Genomic DNA, 21,612 nt, shown 5'->3' with positions numbered 1-21,612 from the left:
TTTTTCTGAGAACCCCCTGATACATTTCACAAACCCCCAAGGGTTTGCAAACCCCAGTTTGGGAACCACTGCTCTAGAGCCTTCATGTTTAAAGCAGGGACTTACAATTTGGCGAGGATGTTACCCTGAGTCCACCAAAATTTGTCCAAGTTATAAGCTTCTGAAAATTGCCATATGCATGTGCTCAGTGAAGGTTTGTTAGACACCAGCAGCTAAATTCTCTGAATGTTCCATCTGGACAAGCATGCCCTAGCCCGAGCCATAGGCGCTGAGCAGGACTCTTTATGTTGCTAGAAGCTGTGGTGCCTGGCACTGGAATTGGGAGCATGGAGAGAGATTTTCTGTATTTTGTATGTTTCCCTTGCTGACACCTAGGCAAGAAGGAGGATACAGACACCGGGCACAGACAACCTTAATGCTGGCATTTCCTAACCTTTGAGCACTTGACTTTGTAACCTTAAATGTTCTTTCAACATTTTTTATATGAATATATACTTCTTTGAAAATTATATATTTTGTACTTAAAGTTGTTAAGTTAAAAAGGGAGTAAATAAATACTGTCAATTTGAACTACATTTTCCCCTTTTATATCTCCTTGCAAAGTCTGTATTCTTCTAGCTGGCTTTTTGTATGTTGTACTAAGGGCCCTGATTCAGAAGAACACTTAAGTGCATGTTTGAAATTAAGCATTAGCCTAAATGTTCTCCTGAATTGTGACCTAGATCAAGTGATTTAGGAACAGGACATGGAAGTTGTATTCACTTCACTGCAACAGACTTCCTGGGTGACCTTAGGAAAATTAACCTCTCTATGCCTCTGTTACCCATCTATAAAATACTATACTACCTCACAGGGATTTTGTGATATTTATTTGTGTAATGTTTATAAGGCACTTTATAATCATTGATAAGAGGAATTGCAATATAAACACAAAATATAATAAATATTTGATACATTTTCTGGAATATTAATGCTGTTTAAAAAATTGCTAGTATGGTACAATAATAAACAAGTATGCCTGAGCAATACAAGGGAAAATATTTTGTAAGTGAACATACTTCAATTTTTAAAGGAAGATTTGTAGTAAGTAAAATTGCAAAATTCCATAGCAGTGTCCTACTTTTAAAATGGTTGTGATGAAAGTCAGTAATAGCCAAGCTAATCACTGTGATATCTGACATTTTGTTCTTGAGTTTTACTGTTTTCTAAAAGTATTTCTTTTTTGTCTTAGTGAAAAGTGTAAAGCTAGAGGATTTACTGTGATAGTCGATGGCAGAAAATCTCAATGGAATGTGGTAAAGACGGTTGTGTTAATGCTCCAGGTAAATCAATTTTTATGTATTCACAGTCAGCAGATTAGTTTTATAGATGGAAGTCAAAATGCTGCGTTACTGAAACAGCTGAAATTTCTTTATTGGGAAACAGTCAATTCGTAATTTAATTACACAATATATGCTGTGTTGCACAGAATTTTGTAAGTAGAAGCAATTAATCTGAAAAGGGGTTTATATACTTCTATAGAGAGTTATTCAAGTTTTGATCTGAGCAGCCTTCTGTTCAGCTCTAGATAAAACTTCTACAAGTGTATTACCATATTAAATGTGAATAGTTTACAACGTCCGGGCCCTATGAATCATTGATGCTCCTCGATTCTTTGGTGTGTCTCAGTGACTTTCATAATCTATAGCTAATCAGGAGGCTGTGGCCTTCCCTCTTTAATATAGGCATGGCAGTGGTTTTCCAGCCTTTGTCATTTCCCATAGAGACTGCTGGTTGGGCACTCTGCTTATGTTTGTTTATGAAGCTTATCCAGGAGCTCCAGCTAGTACAGAATACAGGTATGTCGCTGTGTTGAAGTCTTTGCATTGGCTTCCTGATACAATTCTAGATTTTGATAGCTTTTATTTCTTTGAATGCTCTGTATCCAAACCCTTTGAGAGACTGCTTCTCATTCCATGCCCTATCATATCATTTAAGATCAGCTTCTTGCCATTGCCTGGAATTAGAGACTCCTCCATAGGCAGTAAAACTTTCTCAGTTGAAGGTCTCCATATGTGGAGTTTGCTTCCTTGCGAGCTCCTTCAAAACCTTAGTCTAGCAAGCTCAGAGCAGCATAGACTTAGTTTTTATTTGGTTTAATTTTTATCTGATTTTCCTGTTTTATATTTTATTCCTGGGGGGGAATGAAAGTGGCTTTTAATTGCAGCAATTTTTATTTTTAAAATGTTTGCTGTTAATAAGCGCCTAGCTGCTACTGTGATTGGCAGTCTAAAATCTGTATTATTAAAGTGCCATAAAAGTTAATCTCCAGAAACAGAAGTGAAAATCTCCTTGCTTTGTAACAACATAGTTAAATATACAAGTGCCTTTCCTTTTTGCGTTTCTCTGATCATTCTAAAAAAAGAAAATGTTAGTGCCAGCTACAGAAATGTAATGGTATTATGTGGGAAAAGACTAAATGCATTTGCCTCTAATTTTGATTTCTAAAAATAAGAGAGAGGATGTGGAATGCAGGATCATTCTTAAGAGTAAGTACTCAGAAAGCAAGGAAGCACAAAACTTTTCACTTTTTAAATAAGGGGTAGAGGGGAAGATCTTAGTTGAATAAGCACAATAACTATAATCTTGCAGTTTCAATTTGTAATGAATCTGGCATAGACAAATAATTTGAATTAATACATTAAATTGAAACTGAAAGAATAGACTTTTAGGGCCACACTTTCAAAAGCATCCTCTATATTTGCCTGCCCTGCATTGCACATGTAAGGGTACGTCTACACTTACTTCCTGGTTCGGCGGCAGGCAATCGATCTTCTGGGATCGATTTATCGCGTCTTGTCTAGACGCGATAAATCGATCCCGGAAGTGCTCGCCGTCGACGCCAGTACTCCAGCTCGGCGAGAGGAGTACGCGGCATCGACGGGGGAGCCTGCCTGCCGCGTCTGGACCCGCGGTAAGTTCAGACTAAGGTACTTCGAATTCACGTAGCTGAATTTGCGTACCTTAGTCCGAAGTGGGGGGTTAGTGTGGACCAGGCCTAAGTTTATAGGTGTTCGCATTTGGGCATTTTGAAATTTGTACTTTATTTGTGCACTCAGAAAGGGAAACTAGGAGTTTATTCAATTATAACATGGACATTTGAATGTTTAGGGTTCCCAGAATGCCTTGTCTTGTTTTGCTTTCTGACTACAACCAATCTGTGGGCTTCTTTCCAGCTTCCATAGTGAGCATTAGTGCTACTTCTTACTGTATCAAGGGACCAAGCTTTTCGTGTCCACTGAAGTTCGAGGTCTCGCTGTGGCAGTGATGTTTTTTTATAAATATTTTTACAAATTTGAGAGGTTCAAATTCTATTTGCAAAAATAAAACTTCTCTTGGGTGGATTTAAAAATATACCTAATAGAAGTGGGAGGTGCTGCTTTATAGATCCATCACTTACATCAATAGGCTGCTAATTCTTCTCTACTTGGCTGACTGATTACTTATCCTTTGTCAGCTTTTTGTCAGTGTTAGTTTCCCATCTTTTGATTTTTCAGGAAGAGCAACTCTTTCCTTTTCGTCTTATGAGTAACTTTAAGAGCTACTGACTGACTTAATGAGATTTGACATTTGGACCCCCCAACCTTTTCTTTTTTGTCATGTGACTGTTGCCTCTTTCCTTAAGTCTGTATGAGTGCTCTTCAACAGGATGTACATCACATGTTCTAGAATAATAATGATGTTTAGAAGCACTTGATTTCGGGCTTCTGTCTGTATATGTAATGTGTCTCATTGTTTCTGTTATGAAGAGTAATATTTCACATACATTTTCTTGCCCCTGCAAGTAATCAAATCTCAAATTATCATTTAGAAAATCGAAATCACTTATTTATGCTGATCACTTCTCATATTTCTCTGGTTGGACAAAGAAAATCAATTAAGTCACTTAACTTTTTTAGTGAGGCAGTGTTTGGGTTGAAAACGCTGTAGGGGAATGTGTGTTTAAAACAACTGTTTCTGTGAGAGTGGAGAGAAACCCATGAAGACAAGCTGTTTGTTTGTTTGTTTGTTTGTTTTTCTTCCCCTATTAGATTTAGGTTTTGCAAAACCTTGTTTTTTAAATCTAAATTTTGGGTCAGTTTTTAATTAATTGTCCCTTATTAATTGTTTTTCACCTTTAAAACAAGATAATTTAGAATCAGTTTTACTCAAAGTGGTTTTCAGTACTCAGTACTGTATTCATATATCTTTGTCCTAGTATTACAGTTGATGACATCACAGAAGAGTAATGTGTATAGCTGCCTGTATTGTGATGTGAGGACAATATATAAATAGGCAAAATATATTTGAACTCAGGTTTTGTAAGGAAAATATTGATTTGTCAACTTAATGCATAATTAAAAATATTTAATCAATTTAATGATATAGATCATTTCTATTCTGGAAACAGTAAACGTTATAGTTACATTATAATAGCAGATCCATTGATCTTAAATCCTGATTTAATAGTAAAATATATATTTCTCATCTAGCTTAACTTGTTTCTTTATTGTGGTGACCTAGCTTTAGAGTTCTGACTTCAAATATAGTATCAATTAGCTTGTATAAAGTTTGCAATTTAATTTCTTTTCCATAGTATATTCTCTAGATAATATGCAAACAGGCTATAGAATGAAAGTCTCATATCAGCCTTAACTATAGTTTTGTTACCACAATATTGTAAGTAATATTCATTTAGGTAAATAGGGTTGTTGTTTTTTTGTTTTGTTTTCCGTTACTGATGGAGGGTGGCTAGTGGTTAGAATACACTTTTGGGAATCAGGAGACCTGATTCTATCCCCAGCTCTGTTCTGACTCACTGTGTGAGTTAGTGCAAATCACTTAATCTCTGTATAATTTCTCTCTGTAGAATTAGTAAACAGCCACCTATGTCACCTGGATGTTGTAAGACTTGTTTAATTCATATTTGTAGAGAGTATTAAGATCATGGATAAAAGGTGCTGTCTAAATGCCAGTTGATTTTGCCGTGCATGAGAATTTAATCTTGAATGTTTTATCTGTTTCATTTGTTTTGCAGAATGTTGTTCCAGCTGAGGTGTCGCTTGTTTGTGTAGTAAAACCTGATGAATTTTGGGACAAGAAGGTTACACATTTTTGTTTTTGGAAAGAGAAAGATAGACTTGGCTTTGAGGTATGTATAGTAATTTTTTTTTCCTATCAGGAATGTTGACTCTAAGCATGCTAGAATGATATATACCTGATTGAAATGGATATTTCTTAAAGAATGCTTATCAGTATTCCAGATTGCTTTGTAGATACCTCTGAAAAACTACTGTGACCTATTGCTTTAAAAATATTCTTTAGCTGCAAAAAGAATTTAGGCAGACTATTAAACGAAGTTTTGGAAATGGAGCTTTGCTGCTTTTATGGTGGTTTGACTATGATGATAAAACTGTTTCATACCACTTTCCGTGCTTTTAGCTACAAAAATTGTTGTATAATGCTGTAGTATATATTCTGTACGTGGCTCCACCACTGTGGGCTGTTTGGATGCTCCTCTTCTGCTATCACTCAGGCAAGAGCAAACATTTTGAAGGTACAGTCCTTGGTCTTGCTAAATTCATCTCCTCCTTATACCTCTTAATTTTTGGTATTAGTTGCCAAGGTTATAGGCACCCTATGTTTTTCTAAGATTGATTATGTTCTGACTTGCATGAAACAGTGTGTGTATATATAAGGGATTGCAAACAAGAATAGTTGCATCCTTTCATCTTTGACAAGGGTAGTGGAGTCGAGGGAAAAATAAGACTGCATTATGACAAGTAGTGTTCTGAATGTGGAATGACTAGGGTGGCCAGACAGCAAATGTGAAAAATCGGGATGGGGGTAGGGGGGTAATAGGAGTCTATATAAGAAAAAGACCCAAAAATCAGGACTGTCCCTATAAAATCGGGACATCTGATCACCCTAGGATTGACCCTTCATTGTGAACGAGTCTTGTCCAAACTGAAATTTGGTCTCCTGTGCACATAAGTAGATATAATGTCCGGTCATCCATTGTTCTTCACAGGTAAATCAAAGTGACTTGAGGGGGGACCTCCTTCCCTTGAAAAAGGATCAGAAGGAAAACACTCTCCCTTTCTCCATGATGATAGACAAATGTTTCTTCCTGTTGCCGGGATTATAACATGTTCTCAGTTTCCAAATATTCCTATAGAAAATATGAGGGAGAGTGGGGATGGGAAGGTAGCAGCCCAAAGATAGACACAATGTTGTCTTCTGTGACTGGGGATAAATAACTGTCTACTTAATATGTAAAGTGTAAGATGTCCCTAAAGATTTCACCAATAAGAAGAAAGAGAGCACTCTCTAAATATTTCATATGGAATTTAGGGAAGTTCAGGAAGCATTTGAAGTTGTAGTGTAAAGAAAGTTTCTTCCCATGTTATCCTGTAAACCATTCCTCTTTTTGTTCTTTTTCATCCTTATTAGTTGTAAACGTTACAGGCTCAGTGGTTTGAAATTAATCTCATATACACTTCTTTTCTACATCCCTTTCCTAAAGGCTCTTCTTGTGACTTCGCTAGAATATCTTTCTAGACAAATAAGCAGAATACCTTAAGTAAAAATATGATATGCTAATAAGGCAAAGTTAACGTTAAACAGTAATATGGCGGGGTAGGGGAGGAGGGAGGATTTTATTTGATCTCAAGGGTTTGTTCAACATCAGTCATTAAGTTATAGTTACATGTAATTAAATACATTAAGGAGAACCATTTAATGAAGAATGTTCTACCTTTGTAGTGCTGGTGTAGGTCATTTGTACTGCTGAAATTAAACCTCTGTGTTTTAAAATACAGTAAATACATGTGAGTAGTGAGTTATTTTGAGGGTGAAAGCACAGAAAAAGTCCAAGTGCTGAAATGCCAACGTTCTGTTCTTTTCTGGTCAAGAGGAAAGCTTTTCCAACAAATCTTTCCTAATGACTCTTGTACTGTGGCTTGATGGGTATGCACTCCAGGATATAGAAGTGAGATGTAAGTGAATAGAGACATGGTATACTGCTATCTTAAAAAATCCAATTTGAATGAAATATCTAAATTCAACATACTGTTATCAGCTATTAAGGCCTGTTTTGTAAAATATTTTCAGATTTGGTATTTTTTTTTTTTTAATTTGAATAAAAAAAATCAAGGAAAAGGGAGCACAGTGGGCACCTTCACTCTTCTTCTCCCCTCCCCCCCCTGCCCCCCCCCATCAGAGGTGTGAGAGAACTTACGAAACCTTCACTTTCTTGGCAGGAGATTGCCTTTGGCCTGATGGCTCCAGTTTTGCCATTTTGTGGCATTGTCTGACTTGAGCTCTGTTATGCTCCCCTGCTTCATGTTCTTTGTCTGTTTCTCTGTGCAGTAAAACACAGAGTAGGCAATGGGGAGAGTGAAACATGGGAGAAGAGGAGCAATTGGTGAGAGTAGCCTGTAGCTGTCAGTGATCAACTTATTTCAACATCTCCACTCATTCATACTTTAGGGAATTAGCTACTTGGTTACAGTTAGAAAAGCTGACTTACTAACAGCTGGCTCAACAGATCTTGTCTTTTTGTGTATCCCAATTTTTATCTGTTTTAGAGATGATGGTATGTCTTAATCTCTTTGTTTTACTCCTTTTAGCACTGCAGAGCAGTGATATGGCTGTGGAAGAGTGTGTTCTAATCTGATTCATGAATAGAATCGTTAACTAATTTGTAATAGCATAATTTTTATTACTTGTGGTGAAAAACACAGTTTGACTTTCAGATCCTGGATTGAATTTGCAGCACTAGCAGTTAACAGAGAGAGGTTTTTCCTAACTGAGCATATCTGATCTGGAAGTCACTGAGACAATAAACATGAAACCTCATGCTGCCATTTTCCCAGTCATTTTTCACAGTATAATCTCACTTTAACTACAGTGATTGCTATAGTAAATCACTGACTCAAGAAAAAATGGCACTGGAAGCACATGACAGCCCAGGCATCCTTCTAGTATCCAGCATATTTGAGACTTAAAATGTTTTAAAAGTTGCCAACACAGTTACTTGAGGTGTCTGGCATGGAGAGAGTTTCCCATAGGTATATTCTGGCTAATAACATTCATAAGATATAATTGTGTTTGCATATTATTAACCACTCTGTGTTTACCCTTTATGTATTGTGAAAGACACACGGTTGTATGATATGCATGTATTGTGTATAGTCATGCAACACATGTTCTGCAAAGAGATATTTGTGAGTCCCAGGTCACTTATTAGTCCATTTGGTTCTTACTGAAACATGTTCTATTATGTTCAAAAACTCATGGAAGATGTGTGAGGTCCCAGGAACTGGAGAAGGGCCAACATAATGCCTGTCTTTAAAATGGGGGAAAAGGAGGACCCATGAAATTATAGACCACTTCAGCCTAACTTTGATACATGGAAAAGATACTGGAACAAAATATTAAACAATCAGTTTGTAAGCACCTAGAGGATAATAGGGTGATATTAATCGCCAGTATGGATTTGTGAAGAATCAAATAAACCTAACATCCTTCTTTGACACAGTTCCTGGCCTAGTGGGTGGGGGGGGGGGAGCAGACATGATCTATCTTGATTTTTAGTAAAGCTTTTGACACAGTCCCACATGACATTCTCATAAGCAAACTAAGGAAATGTGGTCTAGATGAAATTACTACAAAATGGATTCACAGCTAGTTGAAAAACCGCATTCAGAGAAGTTATCAATGGTTTGCTAGGATGCTGCAGGGGTCTATCCTTAGTCCAGTACTATACAATTATTTTCATTAATGACTTGGATAATGGAGTGGAGAGTTTGCAGATGACACCAAGCTGGGAGGAGTTGCAAGCAATTAGGAGCACAAAATGAGAATTCAAAATTACCTTGACAAATTGGAGAACTGGTCTGAAATCAATAAGATGAAATTAAATAAAGATAAGTGCAAAGTACTACACTTAGGAAGGAAAAATCAAATGTACATCTACAAAATGGTGAATAAATGGCTAGGAGATGGTACTGCTGAAAAGGATCTGGGGGTTGGTTAGGTGGCTCACAAGTGAAATATAAGAACAATGTGGTACAGTTGTGTGAGAGGCTAGAAGTGTCATAGGTTCATAGATTTACTCCTGGGGAAATTGAGCGCCAAAAAATTTAAAATTCTGCACACAATATTTTAAAATTCTGCATATTTTATTTGTCAAAACAACAGAATATAATCATGTCAGTTTCAATTATTTTGGTAATTTATTTCAAAATACCTATCAGCAACTATACCTGTAACAATACAGACCAAAAAAAAAAAAAAGATTCAGGAAATGTTTTTTGACAAATATATTCCTTAGTAGGCATATTAATACAGAACACTGAGTAATAAGTCATAATTCATTTAAACTACAATACAGAAACATATTTCCCTGCATTCCTCAGGCAAAGGCTTGGGCGAGTCAGGGATAACGGAGGAGCTGAGGGAGAGGGAAGTAATTGCTGGGAAGGAGCCTGGGTATGAACTTGGAGGATTGTTGGTGTGGGTGGAGAAGTATGGAACAGGTTGTTTTGGAGCAGGGAGGGATTGTTAGAGAGCCTACACCATGTAGACCCTGGCTGACCCCTAGCCTCTCTCATTCAGTCAGGCACATCTGTCCCTATCCCCGTGTGTCCCTGCACCCTCACTCCCATTCAGCTGCTGCCCCAGTCTGTCCTCTCCACTAGCCCTTCTGAGCTTCAGACTAATCCCACTGGAAAAGCTGAACATACCTTAAACCCAGAATCACTGAATTTCTTGATGTTTGCAATTTGCATGCAGCTCAAAACTGCCCGCAGACTATTTTCTCTGCATATGGCATCCATTTAAAAAAAATCTTCTTTGACATTGATTCCGATATAAGGCTGTCAGATTAGCTTTTTGAAAATCAACAATCAGTGTGAAGAGAGGAGAAATGACCCATTTGCTCTTTTATCCTTGTGGAAGTTTTGGAGCAAGTTTTAAAAGACTTTCCAAATTTAGGATTGGGGCGATAGGTAATCAAAAGCTAGGAAGTAAAAGCAGCAAAAATTTAACTATCTGGAAATGGTTGAGAGATCAATGCTTAGCGTAGTCAATAAAAGAATATTCTTCTGTGTCCAAGGACTGAATGGTAAGTACTGTAAGGCTTTCACTGCAGCAGCTAGACCATTGTAAATTCTTAACTGCTCCTTTAAAGATTTCTTGTGACAGAAATAAACAGAATCACATTGCAAAATCTGAAAATACATTTTTAACACATTAAATATTGGTGGCTATTTGTGTCAGTTTCCATCCACTCCAAATCACAATTCTGACTGAAAATATTGTGCTTCCTTATCTACCTTCCTTACATATTTATGTAATCGGCATCACTGGAATATCTTCCCCAGAATATACAAATAGCGATTTTCTATCTCTTGTCATTTTCCTTCTGCCCCAAAATAGCTTGAATAGCTTGTAGAACTTTTTGTGTATTAGGGTCCATGTGTTTGTTTAAAAAAAATGTTGAAGGAAAACTAAATTGTTCAGCATGCTGAAGTGCTTTGTTGAATCATGGTGTTCATTCTGAAAATGGTTAAATATACGTTAGTTGAAACACCCATGATTGCTAAAACTGAAAACCTACAGAAAAATATCTTTGCTCACTTTGTGCATTTGAAAGTGCTTTGGCCTCAGTCTTGCCAATACTTAGTCATGTGCTTAACTTTTGATAGGCTGTCCTTATATTCTGAAATTAAATTCTGTCATTGAACAGGTATCTGTATACCACAGCTATTAATATTTTTTCATAGCACATTTATCCCCAATACAGTAGTTGGAAGAATAATGAAATTGCAAAAAGATCATAATCTTACCATAATTTTTTTTGGCTAAAAATTATAATTAAGGAAATCCTTGTGTGAGATTTGTAGATATTTTTAATGCATATCACAGTGGTATCTAGCCACTGAAAATTTCAGTTTGCACAAAAATATATTTTTTAAAAATCTAGTGAATTTTAATTAGAGCATACTCTTTGCCCCTCTTTTATCCCTCCAGTATTTTATCTGAGGATTGTGAAAAGCCCAATTCCTCCCCCCCCCCCCATGATGATGAGCTTGTACATCAAGTATTTATATGAATATAGCATGTTTGTGGGTTGTTGGGCTTTTGTTTTTTAATTCTAGAAACATTAGGCCTGTTCTTCCAAATGGAAACTATTCTAAAAATTCAGGCTGAATCAGGGAAGCATCCCTGTTCAGGAAGAATTCTTACATTCTTTTCTGAGTCTTAAGAGGGAACCAATGTGAACATCAAGGTTCTTATAATGCTTATTAAACTTGTTAGGAAACAACGAGGAAGTTACACCACTGTGTAAAAGCCTGCTAGAGGAAAGTGAATGGATGGGTGAAATCACTGGTGAATTAAAGAGGAGAGTCTGAGTAGTGAGTGAAATCAACTGAAGGTATGTCTACACTACGAAATTAGGTCGATTTTATAGAAGTCGATCTTTAGAAAGGGATTTTATACAGTCGATTGTGTATGTCCCCACTAAGCGCATTAAGTCGGCGGAGTGCGTCCTCAATACCGTGGCTAGCATAGACTCACGGAGTGGTGCACTGTGGGTAGCTATCCCACAGTCCCGGCAGTCTCCACTGCCCATTGGAATTCTGGGTTAAGCTCCCAATGCCTGATGGGGCAAAAACATTGTTGCGGATGGTTTTGGGTACATGTCGTCATTCTCCCCTTCCTCCCTCCCTCCGTGAAAGCAACGGCAGACAATCATTTTGCACCTTTTTTCCTGGGTTACCCATGCAGACGCCATAGCAAGCATGGAGCCTGCTCAGCTCACCGCTGCTGTGGCGAGCATTGTAAACACCTCACGCATTATCCTGCAGTATGTGCAGAACTTGGCTAGGAGCCGCCAGCACGAGGACGATTGTGAGGAGGACATGGACACGGACGTTCCTGAAAGCACGGGATGTGGCAATTGGGACATCATGGCGGCAGTGGGGCAGGTTGATACAGTGGAACGCTGATTCTGGGCCTGGCAAACAAGCACAGACTGGTGGGACCGCATAGTGTTGCAGGTATGGGATGATTCCCAGTGGCTGCAAAACTTTCGCATGCACAAGGCCACTTTCCTGGAACTTTGTAAGTTGCTTTCCCCCGCCCTGAAGCTCAGGAATACCAAGATGAGAGCTGCCCTGACAGTTGAGAAGCGAGTGGCGATAGCCCTGTGGAAGCTTGCAATGCCCGACTACTACCGGTCAGTCGGGAATCAATTTGGAGTGGGCAAATCTACTGTGGGGGCTGCTGTGATCCAAGTAGCCAAGGCAATCACTAACCTTCTGCTATCAAGGGTAGCAACTCTGGGAAATGTGCAGGTCATAGTGGATGGCTTTGCTGCAATGGGGTTCCCTAACTGGTGGGGCGATAGACGGAACGCATATCCCTATCTTGGCACCGGACCACCTTGCCAACCAGTATGTAAACCGCAAGGGGTACTTCTCAATGGTGCTGCAAGCACTGGCGGATCACAAGGGGCGTTTCACTGACATCAACGTGGGATGGCCGGGAAAGGTGCATGATGCTCGCATCTTTAGGAACTCCAGGCTGTTTGAACAGCTGCAAGAAGGGACTTACTTCCCAGATCAGAAAATTACCGTTGGGGATGTTGAAATGCCAATAGTTATCCTTGGAGACCCTGCCTACCCCTTGCTCCCATGGCTCATGAAGCCATACTCAGGCAGCCTGGACAGTAGTAAGGAGCAGTTCAACTATAGTCTGAGCAAGTGCAGAATGGTGGTAGAATGTGCCTTTGGACGTTTAAAAGCTCGCTGGCGCTGTTTGCTGACTAGGTTAGACCTCAGCGCAACCAATATTCCCATTGTTATTGCTGCGTGCTCCATAATATCTGTGAGAGTAAGGGGGAGACGTTTATGATAGGGTGGGAGGTTGAGGCAAATCGCCTGGTGGCCGATTTTGGAGCCAGACACCAGGGCGATTAGAAGAGCACAGCTAGGCGCGCTGCGCATCAGAGAGGCTTTGAAAAACAGTTTAATGACTGTCCAGGCTACGGTGTGACAGTTGTGTGTGTTTCTCCTTGATGCAAACCCGCCCCCTTCATTGATTTTAATTCCCTGTAAACCAACAACCCTCCCCCCTTCGATCACAGCTGGCAAAGGAAATAAAGTAACTATTGTTTTGAAACCATGCATTCTTTCTTTATTAATTAAAAAAAAGTGAGATAACTGACAAGGTAGCCCGGTGGGGGGAGGAGGAGGGAAAGACAATGCCACATTGCTTATTGAAGCCACACTACAAATCAAAACTGTTTGAATGACAGCCTTCTGTTGCTTGGGTCAGCCTCTGGAGTGGAGTGGCTGGGTGCCCGGAGCCTCCCCCCCGTGTTCTTGGGTGTTTGGGTGAGGAGGATATGGAACTTGGGGAGGAGGGCAGGCGGTTATACAGTGGATGCAGTGGCGGTCTGTGCTCTTGTTGCCTTTCCTGCAGCTCCATCAGACTCCTGAGCATGTCCATTTGCTCCCCCATTAGTCTCAGCATCGCCTCCTGCCTCTTCTCATCGTGCTCACTGTATGCTTTCCTGGCCTCTGTCACTGTATGCCTCTATGCATTCAGCTGTGCCCTATCAGTACGGGAGGACTGCATGAGCTCGGAAAACATGTCATCACGAGTGTGGGTTTTTTCGCCTTCTAATCTGCGACAACCTCTGGGACGGAGATGATGGGGGAGCGTAGAAACATTTGCACCTGCGGGGGGATAAAAAGGGAGAATAGAATTTAAGAAGTTACATTTCTGAGAACAAAAGGGAGACTTTCACAGTGAATCAAGCAATTCACAGCAGACCGCACATGTGCTTTAGGTACAAGGTCGCATTTTGCCTTTTATATTGAGCGCCTGCCGGTATGGTGACACATCACACACGGCTGGGCAATAGAATTTGGTTTCCAGGCAGCCATGGTAAGCCAAAGGGTACGCGGGGTTGGCTTCTTCCGCCTTCATAACATGTGGAATGTTTTCAAACTGCAGCGCCCTCCTTTCCCATAGCAAGCAATGCCAGTTGGGTTTCCCATTTAAAAGGAGGGGCTGCGGTTTTCGGGTGGATGTGCAGCACACCCCTCCCTCCACCCCACCGTGTGGCTATTCTCTGGGATGATCCCTTCACCCCTCCCAGCACCACGTGGCTATTCTCAGGGATGATGCCTTTTAGCCAAGCACAAACAGCCCAGCATGAATGGGGTCCTTTTACTGTTCTCTTACAAAAATTCCCCTATTTCAACCAGGTGACCATGAATGATATCACTCTCCTGAGGCTAACACAGGAAGATATAGACTGAATGTTGCTTGAATGCAACCAAAACTCAGGACCATTCGCTGCCATGCTTTGTGCTGCAGTGATTCCAGACTACTTGCTATTGGCTTGGCGTGGTAAAGTGTCCTACTGTGGAGGACGAAATAAGGCAGCCCTCCCCGGAAACCTTCTGCAAAGGCTTTCCGAGTACCTCCAGGAGAGCTTCATGGAGATGTCCCTGGAGGATTCCCGTTCCATCCCCCAGACACGTTAACAGACTTTTCCAGTAGCTGTACTGGCCGCGAATGCATCCCAAGTCTTCAGGACAAATCAAACATTAAACACAATTGCTTTTAAACTCTGTAGTGTAGTTACAAATGTGCACTCACCAGAGGTGCCTTCTCTGTCTTCAGGGTCGGGGATCCCGCCTTGGGAGGGTATTGGCTCCAGGGTGATGAAAAGGTCCTGGCTGCCGGGGAGAATGGATTCACCGCTTGCCTGCTGCTTATTCTCCTCCTCCTCCTTTTCCGCATCCACAAAATCCTCCTCCCTGTTGCGTGAGACTCCCCCCCCTTGCAGGTGTCCACAGACAGTGGTGGGGTAGTGGTAGGGTTCCCCCTAGAATGCCATGCAGCTGATCATAGAAGCGGTATGTATGGGGCTCTGACCCGGAGCGACCGTTTGCCTCCTTTGTCTTTTGGTAGGCTTGCCTGAGCTCCTTAACTTTCACACGGCACTGCTGTGTCCCTGTTGTAGCCTCTCTCCAGCATGCCCTGTGCGATTTTGGCATATATATTAGCATTTTTTCTTTTGATCAGAGTTCGGCCTGCACAGATTCTTCTCCCCATACCGTAATCAGATCCAGTGACTCCCGTTCGCGCCATGCTGGAGCTCGTTTGTGATTCTGGGGGGACTGCATGGTCACCTGTGCTGCTGAGTTCGCCATGCTGACCAAACAGGAAATGAAATTTAAAATTTCCCGGGGCTTTTCATGTGTACCTGGCTAGTGCATCGGAGTTGAAAGTGCTGTCCAGAGTGGTCACATTGGAGCACTCTGGGAGAGCTCCCAGAGGCCAGTACCGTCGAATTGCGTCTGCACTACCCCAAATTCGACCCAGCAAGGTCGATTTTTGCGCTACGCCTCTCGCCGGGGAGGAGTACAGCAGTCAATTTTAAGAGCCCTTTAGATTGACGGAACGGGGTTGGTTGTGTAGACGCATTGCTTATAAAATTGACCTAATGCAGCTAAATTCGACCAGGGCTGAGTGAACTTGTGAACAATTGAGGTAATAGTTGGCTAGATTCTAGAAACTTCTTATAGTAGGTAAGATGCCTAATAACAATATTCTGTATAATGCTGGACTAATTATCTAAATTTTCTGTTTTTAATGCTAAATTCACTAGGTAGCAGTTTCTTATTCCAAGTATTGTAAATATGAAAGTAGCTGATCAGTGCTTGATGGGTGATTAGTGTTCAGTGATTTAATATACATCAATTTATCTGAATCCATATTCCAGAAAATTAAAGGAAATGTTAATAAACAAATGACTGATGTGATGAAAATAGGTAATTGTTTTAAAGAAATTGTCAAAAACTAGGATTTGTGATCAACTCATAAAGTGCAAGAAATCTGGTTCTTCAGAATCTTCACCTCACGTGCCATTGAATCAAACTTTGTCTGTTGAACTGGAACATTGAGTTTGATCCTGGGTCTCCACACGCTGCCCCCGCCCCAAGTGCCGACTCTGCCAACTGCAGCCAATGGGAGTTGTGTGGGCAGTGCCTCTGGGGAGCAGTGCGTGGAGCTCCCTCCAGCCCTCTGCCTAGGAGCTGCTGCCAGAGAGGGATGTGGGTCGTTTTCGGGAGCCGCCTGAGGTAAGCGCCGCACCCCAACCCCCTGCCCCAGCCCAGACCCCGCACCCAAATTCCCTCCCAGAACCTGCCCCCTGCACCTCCTCCTGCACCCCAATCCCCTGCCCCAGCCCAGACCCCAAACCCAAACTCCCTCCCAGAACCCGCTCCCCCTGCATTCCTACCCCAGCCCGGAGCCTGCACCCTAACTCTCTCCCAGAGCCAGCACCCCTGCCCCAGCTCAGAGCCCGCACCCCACACCCAAACTTCCAGCTCCTGTTCCCTCACTCCTCCTGCACCCAAACTCCCTAACAGAGCCCACTCCCTGCATCCCTGCCCCAGCCCAGACCCTGCACCCAAACTCCCTCCCAGAGCCCATACCCCCTCCTGCACCCCAGCCCAGAGCCCACACCCTAACTCCCTCCCAGAGCCCACCCCCTGCACCCCAACCCCCTGCCCCAGCCCAGAGCCTGCACCCGACACCCAAACTCCCTCCCAGCGCCTGACCCCTCACTCCTCCTGCACCCAAACTCCCTCCCAGAGCCTGGACCTGTTCTGGGCACCACCAAAAATTATACAAACCTGCAAGTGAGATGTTTTTAATGCCAGTTATCACTGAAACATAGCCATGAGGATAATTGAAGTCCCTGATTCAGTCTTTCCAGGCACTCTTCAATATCGGCTTCATTGAAGGAGTGGTCTCTTAGTCTTCAGCACACAAAGGCCAAAGATCTATTGGTGTGTATGCTTTTAAAAACAACTGAAAGCGAGACTTGAACTTCATAAGAAAAATTGCTTCCTTCTTTTATGCTACCATTGCTTTCAGTGTAGTCTGAAATGAGCAACTGAAATAAATGAATGAAGCTCTTTGGCCTGGATGTAGTCCTCCACAGATTTAAACTCCAAGGTCTACCAGAAGATGCCTTAAATGAAGAAATTGAGAAAAAAATTAAAAGAATGCCCCTCTTCACCACATCAGTGGGAGGGGATGTTGACTGCACAATAGGAATATGGCAAAATGCCCAGAAATGGGTGGAGGCTGTAAGAAAGCATGCTTGGCAGGATGGGGGCTGGCCTCTCCTCCTCATTTGGGCCTTCCTCTTCTGTTGGCTGAGGGGGTGGGTAGGGACTGGATTGGATGATTGGCTCTCACATACTTCCCCTGCCATCCCCATCCCAGTCCATTTAAACGCTCACAGACTTTTCAAAACCTTCATGCCACTGTCGGCAGAATTCTTTCCTATTTGTTCAGTTAATGAAAATAAAATGGAAAAAGATGAGAATCCTCCTAAACTTCGGATGCTATTTTTAACTCTGCTGAGAAAGTAGTAGTAACATCTAGCCTAGTTGTAAAGCACATTGTGGAAGTTCAGACCGTCTTTTGGGACGGGGGTGTGTGTGGAAACCTTGTGGTTGGTTGGCTGAAAAATGACACTTCCCAATGGCACTTGTTGGAACGCTGAGAAAAAAATATTTGTTTACATACTCTGTGTATTTAAAATTGCCGCCGAGTATTGAAACTAATCAAAACTTGGAATGTGGTTTACAAAACAAAGGGACTCTAGAACAAGGTAATACATTTTAAAAAAGGAATTGAAGGAGGTCTTGATAGGATCCGAGAAACTGGACACCTGACGCTACTCTTGCAGTCCCAGAAAGCTGGTCCTGTCTCATTGACAACAAAATACTTCAAGCGCCAAAGGACAAATTTAAAAATCTATTCAGAGAAACTGTTGAATCTTTTCACTATTTAGCAAATATAATTGATCCCAAATACAAAGGTCATACAGAGGTTGATCCCAAAACAACTAGAATAGGCTGAAATATGGCAAATGGAATGTAATCCTGAGTTCATTTTTTCTCTTCTAGTGTTTAAAGTTCCAAATTTCTACTCTTAACCTTTGCAGTTAAGTTCGTTAAAATGGTGGGGAAATTGTGGAAATGCTGTCATGGGAGACAAGATGGCTGGATTCAGAAGTTTGTCCATCTCATTAGCTCACAATCTTGATTGATTCCCTTTATAATTAAAGGAACAATTTAAATAGTTTGGTAGATCCAAGTGCCTTATAGCAAAAGTTTAAATAAAGTGCTTCTGAATATTTTAAATACTTATGTATTTACTGTGGATCAGTCGGATTTTTATCTCGCTTTTTCATGATTTCCATCTTTTCTTGTCCTATTTTCTTACTTGGTTGCTCATTAAAAGCCACCTACTTCAGCTGATATTAGGATAAGTGGTGTTTTTTCTGTTAATGATGAGAGCATTGTGATTACTTTAAAAAATATTGAACTTTAGACGTCAACCTGGAGCATTGGATGTATACAGGACAAATCAGTTGGTATCAAGGAGATAAAATGGTCCAGCTTATATAAGTGTGGAAAATTAATACTTTTTTGTTAATCTAATTGGTTATTTACTTCTAATGCAATAATATAATTGTACTGATTGTTTTGTTTGACAGACTTCTATAATATTTCCATTCTGTTTTACTAAAGTATGTATCAATTTTAAGAATGATAGGATCATGTTGCACAACATTTAAATTTTAAGCAACACTGCATATTTCAGTGTAATAAATACACTGACAAAACAATGAAGTGTACAGCAAAGTTGTGTGCTACTTACTTAAGTTGACCCAATACATTTGATTACATTTTATTTGACAGGTTTCAGAGTAGCAGCCGTGTTAGTCTGTATCCGCAAAAAGAACAGGACTACTTGTGGCACCTTAGAGACTAACAAATTTATTTGAGCATAAGCTTTCGTCCGAAGAAGTGGGATGTAGCCCACGAAAGCTTATGCTCAAATACATTTGTTAGTCTCTAAGGTGCCACAAGTAGTCCTGTTCATTTTATTTGACAGATGTTGTATTGTACTATAGCCAAGATTAAGTTGAATTAAAGAATGGAACTAGCTAGCTAAACAAAACTATCCATTTTTGAGATTTTTAAAGATGATTACAATAATGTGTGCAACAACATTCTGCTGCCCCATAACACTGGGGGAAGCCCCTTATAATCATTGTGAATCAATAGGGCATTTAAAATTAACTTTATTGTACTTCTAGTCCAGATGAATCTCTCAGTAGTTGCTGTGCTGTTTCAGAAGTCTTTATGTATAAAACTACAAACATGCATTTTTTTCAACCTATGGCCTTCATCAGGTTTGGAACACTGGATATTTTGTTTGTGTGCTTCCTAGTAAAGAAAATATCCTAATACAATAGATAAGCGTTTCAATAGTTGTTTAGATCTTTAAAAATAGACTAACAACTAGTATCCAGTATGGATGCAGGTATACTGTTTTACTTTGTATATTTATAAAATCCTTTTTATACATTCTGTAAAGTTCCCTGTGTGTTTACAGTGCTACATAAGTATTCATTAATAATAAAGTAGAATATCAGTTTCATTTTCTGGAAATGAAGGCCAACTGTCCTTGGTATGTTTATAAAATTAACTCCTTTTTAAATGTACCTTTTCTACTGCTAGAAGAGACAAAAATCCAATTTCCTAGGATAATACCTCAATATAGATAACTTACAAAGTTGGAGGAATTAGGTCTGTTAGTAAACCATAGATGATCACACTCCAATTTGCATTAGCTGAATTAAAGATCTTAATTTACTCCAAAGTTAGGATACAGGGCCTGCGGATATGGATTCTTCAGCAATAAAGTTAATACAGTTTTTCTTCCCTAAAGAGGAAGAAAAGAGACCATTGGTCCCAGTTTTACTGGGGCCATTCCTGTTTTTTAATGTGATGTCAGTGACCTGTGAATTTTTTAGGATGTTGAAATAAAAAAGCCAGGATATTTAATCAACGAAATGTTTTTAATAACCAAATGTTTGTTCATAACATATTGCTGTAGAGAGAGTTTGCTCTGGCCATTGTTTTCAGAGCTGTTTTTATTCAGTGAACATTAATGACACAATATACTCATTCAGAATAATACATTACTAAAAAAAATCCCGCACTCCTAGGGCACACACATGTATCACTGTTGCCTCAGAAATAGGTCATAGCATCACAAACACTTTTTTTAAGTGTACTTTTTTCTCTTTTGTGAGAGTATTTTGCAGTCCTAAAAAAAATCCCTATTTTTTTTCCTTTTACTATTCCATTGAAGTCACATTGCTGTCAAGGATAAATGGTTACTGCAAGAGCAGCATTTAGTTACTACAACAGCAGCATTTTGTTAATGCGAGCAATATTATAATTGTCAAATATTCCATGACGCTAGTCTTCTGATAAGAAAAACTGGATATTAACCAGGGCCAGCTCCAAACCCATTACCATTTCCCTGATTTATATGATTGCCTTTTTGATACCCATTGCTATAGCCAGAAGAGTTGTGTGGAGGGAAGGCCAAGATGAAAGGAAAATGGGGACTCCAGCCATTAACACTTTCTTCTGCCCTTGAAAGACCTCAGCTACCATATGTCCTGATCGGTCCTTTTCTCTCTCAGGAAATTTAATCTTTTAACATTAATTTTTATATCAGACAATCCACTATCCAAAAGCATTTAATCTGGTTTCAGAGAAGACTTTTTCCCCATAAAGTCAACATAGTGAGCATTAAAAAGACTTAGAGAAATTGCAAGCAAACAGTGGGGTTTTGTTTCCTTTTTATTATAAGAAAGGCTTATTTACACACACATCTCATCCTTGTGGACTGAATGCTGGTTAATCAATAGAAAACTGTCATACCTAATGGCTTCCCCTAAAAGGGGAGAGAAGATTAATAATGATATACTCTAAGGTTGGTGTTGAGACTACTGTAATTTAGTATTAATGATTTTGGAAGGGAAAGCAGACATCTAGTTCAAGTGTGCCAATGAAGGAATGTTGTTTGTTACTATAAGCTATAGAGGGTTGTGAGAAACTTGTACATCTTTAAAAGCTTTGGGAAGCATGAAGGACAGATGAAAAGGGCCAACCAGCACAATGGAAGATGAGATTTAACTTGAATAAATGTCAGGAAATTGAATGTAAAGGAACTTTTTTTAAAACCTTTTTTTTTTTTTTTAGAACATATAGTCTGCCTATGACATTCACTGTCACAGGAGGTGACCGTTACTATTACTGGATTTTCAAAAGCTATAGGAAACTTGGACAGCAATAACATTTGTAGGTATGCAAGTTAAGATAATCATGCTTCAGGACACAATTTGATCTCAAGCAGAATTCCTCTCTCCACTTGTTCAGTATTGCACACCTGGCCATTAGTTTCTTAGGCTATTTGTCTGCACAAATTGAGTCAAATTCTGAGGCATTGTTTTAAAGAGAGACACACTGTTGGGGGTGGGAGGTATCCCTCAATGCTGATCCATAGTCCTTAGCCTTTTCCCATGCTTAAGGATGACTTCATCCAGATCATCAATAACATCTTAGAGTACTGCATTACTGGTCTATGTCTTTGGTTAAGATCCTGAGCTGCATTTAGTCT

The 21,612-nt window shown here is 40.2% G+C and overlaps 1 protein-coding gene across 1 annotated transcript in view; it reads left to right on the top strand.

The window, feature by feature from the left end:
• SESTD1 (SEC14 and spectrin domain containing 1) overlaps positions 1–21,612 on the top strand; it is a 139,901-nt gene that overhangs the window by 69,434 nt on the left and 48,855 nt on the right. The window contains exons 3-4 of the mRNA XM_065413701.1: positions 1,232–1,322; positions 5,057–5,170. Coding sequence (XP_065269773.1) covers positions 1,232–1,322; positions 5,057–5,170 — 205 coding nt within the window. The remainder of the gene's footprint in view (positions 1–1,231; positions 1,323–5,056; positions 5,171–21,612) is intronic.

Source organism: Emys orbicularis, chromosome 11 (genome assembly GCF_028017835.1).
Source record: "Emys orbicularis isolate rEmyOrb1 chromosome 11, rEmyOrb1.hap1, whole genome shotgun sequence".
In the NCBI taxonomy this organism is placed as follows: domain Eukaryota; kingdom Metazoa; phylum Chordata; order Testudines; family Emydidae; genus Emys; species Emys orbicularis.
Note: the sequence above shows the minus strand (reverse complement) of the source record. Positions and strands in the feature narration are given on the sequence as shown.